At 36.2% G+C, this 3911-nt stretch overlaps 1 protein-coding gene across 3 annotated transcripts in view; it reads left to right on the top strand.

Annotated features, from left to right (window-relative positions):
* The first annotated feature begins 446 nt into the window (after positions 1–446).
* Positions 447–3911, top strand: part of LOC103518711 (protein timeless homolog) — a 9847-nt gene continuing 6382 nt past the window's right edge. The window contains exons 1-3 of one of the 3 annotated variants that reach the window (XM_026830441.1): positions 456–567; positions 1780–1844; positions 2437–2554. In XM_026830441.1, coding sequence (XP_026686242.1) covers positions 475–567; positions 1780–1844; positions 2437–2554 — 276 coding nt within the window. In that variant the 5' untranslated portion in view covers positions 456–474. Of the gene's footprint in view, positions 633–1569; positions 1755–1779; positions 1845–2436; positions 2555–3911 lie in introns of those variants that run through there. The other 2 variants (XM_026830443.1, XM_026830442.1) reach the window with 2 other exon arrangements.

Raw genomic sequence — 3911 nt, 5'->3', positions numbered from 1 at the left:
TTAGCTGTTCTCCTCCCTGTTTATAGTCCCACAGCCAGACGCTAGTCTACTCTCTGTTTAACGTCCCCTAGCCAGACCTTGTTTAACGTCCCCTAGCCAGACCTTGTTTAACGTCCCCTAGCCAGACCTTGTTTAACGTCCCCTAGCCAGACCTACGTCCCCTAGCCAGACCTACGTCCCCTAGCCAGACCTTCACATATTTATTGTATTTACCTAATTGTAATTATTTAAAATGTTCAAAATAAAATAAAGAAAGTAAATGTTCAAAAGCAAAAGGAAGGTTATACAATTATACATATGTCAAATTTCACCAATACTCTTGGTCGATATGGATTGTAGCATCGCTGATATCTTTGAATTCTGATTTCTGATAGTCACAGGTAGATATGTAGGTAGTGAGAATTGATATTTGAGGGTCGAATTTTAATACTTCCTGGACTTTAGGAATTCACAGCAACAAATGATTTTCAGATCATGATGCTGCTATTGAAAGAACAAAATCCTGAGTCTTTAGCAAAGTCAGACAGGACCCGAACCACCACAGAGAAACAAAAAGACGAAAACGAGTTGAATAGAATTCGAGAACGAGAAGTGAAAGAGAAAGCAGAGAGACTCATGAAATATAGCTCCAGGTAAGAAGACAAGTGTTATAAATTGACAAGAAGAAAATACCGGTGTGTATACCAATGCCGCAACATGATTCAGGTGGTAAAATATCACATCCGAATTCCGCAAAATGACCCTCGGGTATACATCCGAATTCCGCAAAATCAAGAAAATCAATAAACAGGTAACTAGAGTACCTAGATAGGTCGCACTCCTTTTTTGCACTTTTGTGATTCGCGTTTTCCGCAAAAACCGCGAACCGCAAAAATTCGAGTGAGTAGTCGAATATACTTTAAATTTGACGTAGAAACGAATATGCAATAAAAAAAATAGGGGTTCTCATTTAAAAATCCAATGTTGGCACCCATTTCGTAGACTGCGCCAATTTTTTCGCGACTTGCTATATTGCCAAAATATCCTCATCAAAAATGAAAAAGTTACGTTTTTTTTTTGTTTTTCGAAATTTCAAACAGGCTCCGAGAAAAACAATTTAAGCATTAATTCTGGGACACCCTGTATATTATACAGTGCATTCATAAAGTCCCCCCTCCCCACTTAACTTTTGAACGGATACAAGAAAAAATAATTTGAAATTGAAATTTTACTTTCCTGGCACTTTTATTCCAATTTAAATATCCTATTAAGAACTCTTTAAAGTACCAAACTTATATTTAGGTATTATCAATAGCCCCCTTTTTTTGTCTCTATTTTTCAATTTATTGTATTTACCTAATTGTAATTATTTAAAATGTTCAAAATAAAATAAAGAAAGTAAATGTTCAAAAGCAAAAGGAAGGTTATACAATTATACATATGTCAAATTTCACCAATACTCTTGGTCGATATGGATTGTAGCATCGCTGATATCTTTGAATTCTGATTTCTGATAGTCACAGGTAGATATGTAGGTAGTGAGAATTGATATTTGAGGGTCGAATTTTAATACTTCCTGGACTTTAGGAATTCACAGCAACAAATGATTTTCAGATCATGATGCTGCTATTGAAAGAACAAAATCCTGAGTCTTTAGCAAAGTCAGACAGGACCCGAACCACCACAGAGAAACAAAAAGACGAAAACGAGTTGAATAGAATTCGAGAACGAGAAGTGAAAGAGAAAGCAGAGAGACTCATGAAATATAGCTCCAGGTAAGAAGACAAAGACGAAAACGAGTTGAATAGAATTCGAGAACGAGAAGTGAAAGAGAAAGCAGAGAGACTCATGAAATATAGCTCCAGGTAAGAAGTGTTATAAATTGACAAGAAGAAAATACCGGTGTGTATACCAATGCCGCAACATGATTCAGGTGGTAAAATATCACATCCGAATTCCGCAAAATGACCCTCGGGTATACATCCGAATTCCGCAAAATCAAGAAAATCAATAAACAGGTAACTAGAGTACCTAGATAGGTCGCACTCCTTTTTTGCACTTTTGTGATTCGCGTTTTCCGCAAAAACCGCGAACCGCAAAAATTCGAGTGAGTAGTCGAATATACTTTAAATTTGACGTAGAAACGAATATGCAATAAAAAAAATAGGGGTTCTCATTTAAAAATCCAATGTTGGCACCCATTTCGTAGACTGCGCCAATTTTTTCGCGACTTGCTATATTGCCAAAATATCCTCATCAAAAATGAAAAAGTTACGTTTTTTTTTTGTTTTTCGAAATTTCAAACAGGCTCCGAGAAAAACAATTTAAGCATTAATTCTGGGACACCCTGTATATTATACAGTGCATTCATAAAGTCCCCCCTCCCCACTTAACTTTTGAACGGATACAAGAAAAAATAATTTGAAATTGAAATTTTACTTTCCTGTTTTTTTTTAGACATTCAAGATTTGGAGGGACCTACGTTGTCAAGGGAGTGAAAGGGATTGGAGACAAAGATGTGCTGGTACACAAGCCCATTACTAACCTAGAAGATATTACATTTGATAAAGACAAGGTAAGTAGGTATACGGTCTTGTTACTTTTGGTATAAGGTTTTAACTTTACAGGCATAATGATTGCACCGGAAAAAAGTAGGTAGGAGCTTCCCACTAATTTTGTCAGCCAGTGTAGTATACAAAAGGATGCTCTGGACAACTATAATTTTATTGATCGAACCTAGTTTTACACTCTAAACTCTCTAAAGCCTATTTTCCTTTTGTAATGTTAATGTATAAAAAAATATTACAAAATTCGTGAAAGGAGAGGAGGGGAAGTTAATGTAAAGGTAGGAGAACGTAATGTAAAGGGGTATTTTATTTATGTGAAACGGAAATTTTTCCTAATCCAAAATATTCCACTGTGGTCACTTTTTTTTATCCCCACCACAGTGCTTTTTGTACTGGATAATAAAATGCAAAGTCAGCAGATTTCTTCTTCCATTTACTAGTTCAAATGCTAATAATAAAAAAAAGTGGATTTGTTGGAAAAAAAAGATGGCGACAAAATGATACAAGTTTTTTTCTCTTCCAACAGAGGTGAAAATTTTTTCACTCAAATCCAAAAATATCCAAAAGAAAAGGAGGGGAAGTGAATAATAAAATACAAACAAGCTGGGTCCGTCCCTCCGGGAATTTTTTAGCCCGTAGTTTATTCGATCGTGATTAGAGAAAATCAGTACCTATGTACCTACCTAATTTGTTTAATATTCAGTTTATTATCATTCTTGATTTGATTTTTTGATTTTACTTTCACGTAATGATTTAAAATCAAGACTAGAGCCCGTTCTCCCTTATTCCCAATATAAGGTTCAAGTCACCCATCCATTTATTGGCCTTGCTCGGCGTAGCCTAACATAGGTGACGCTAAAACCGGTCTTAAAATAACGACTGAAGTATTATCTAAAACTTTCTCGCTTTGAGTTCATAGGTCATCGCGACAAATTTCGAGATCAGAGCTCATTTGTGAGAGAAAATGTGAATAAAATCCCCCAAAAACCAGTTTTTTTGGTTTCTTGGCTTTATGGTTTTCTGGACAAAATTTGCACCACCATTTTCGTGTTCCTGATAAAAAGACCTTTAATTTGATATATAGGTCGACCAGGTTTGGATAACTCCTTCTATGGGGACAGACCGACCGACCAGAACCGACCGAGCCGACCGACCGAGCGAGCGAGCGACTGACAGACACCGAAGCGGCAATACATAGTGCCGTCCCTTCATACCTTTTTATTACTGATTGTAATAGTAAAGGGAGGACGGACTAAAAATGGAGAGGGACGAAATTGAGAAAATTTTTCACTTTGTTTTCCAACATTGGAACAGAAACAACAAAAAAAAATACGCCGGTTAAAGACGAACGAAAAGAATATGCTC

This window comes from Diaphorina citri, unplaced genomic scaffold (genome assembly GCF_000475195.1).
Source record: "Diaphorina citri unplaced genomic scaffold, Diaci psyllid genome assembly version 1.1 scaffold2329, whole genome shotgun sequence".
In the NCBI taxonomy this organism is placed as follows: Eukaryota; Metazoa; Arthropoda; class Insecta; order Hemiptera; family Psyllidae; genus Diaphorina; species Diaphorina citri.
The sequence above is the reverse complement of the archived record's forward strand: the minus strand, read 5'-3'. Positions and strand labels throughout refer to the sequence as shown.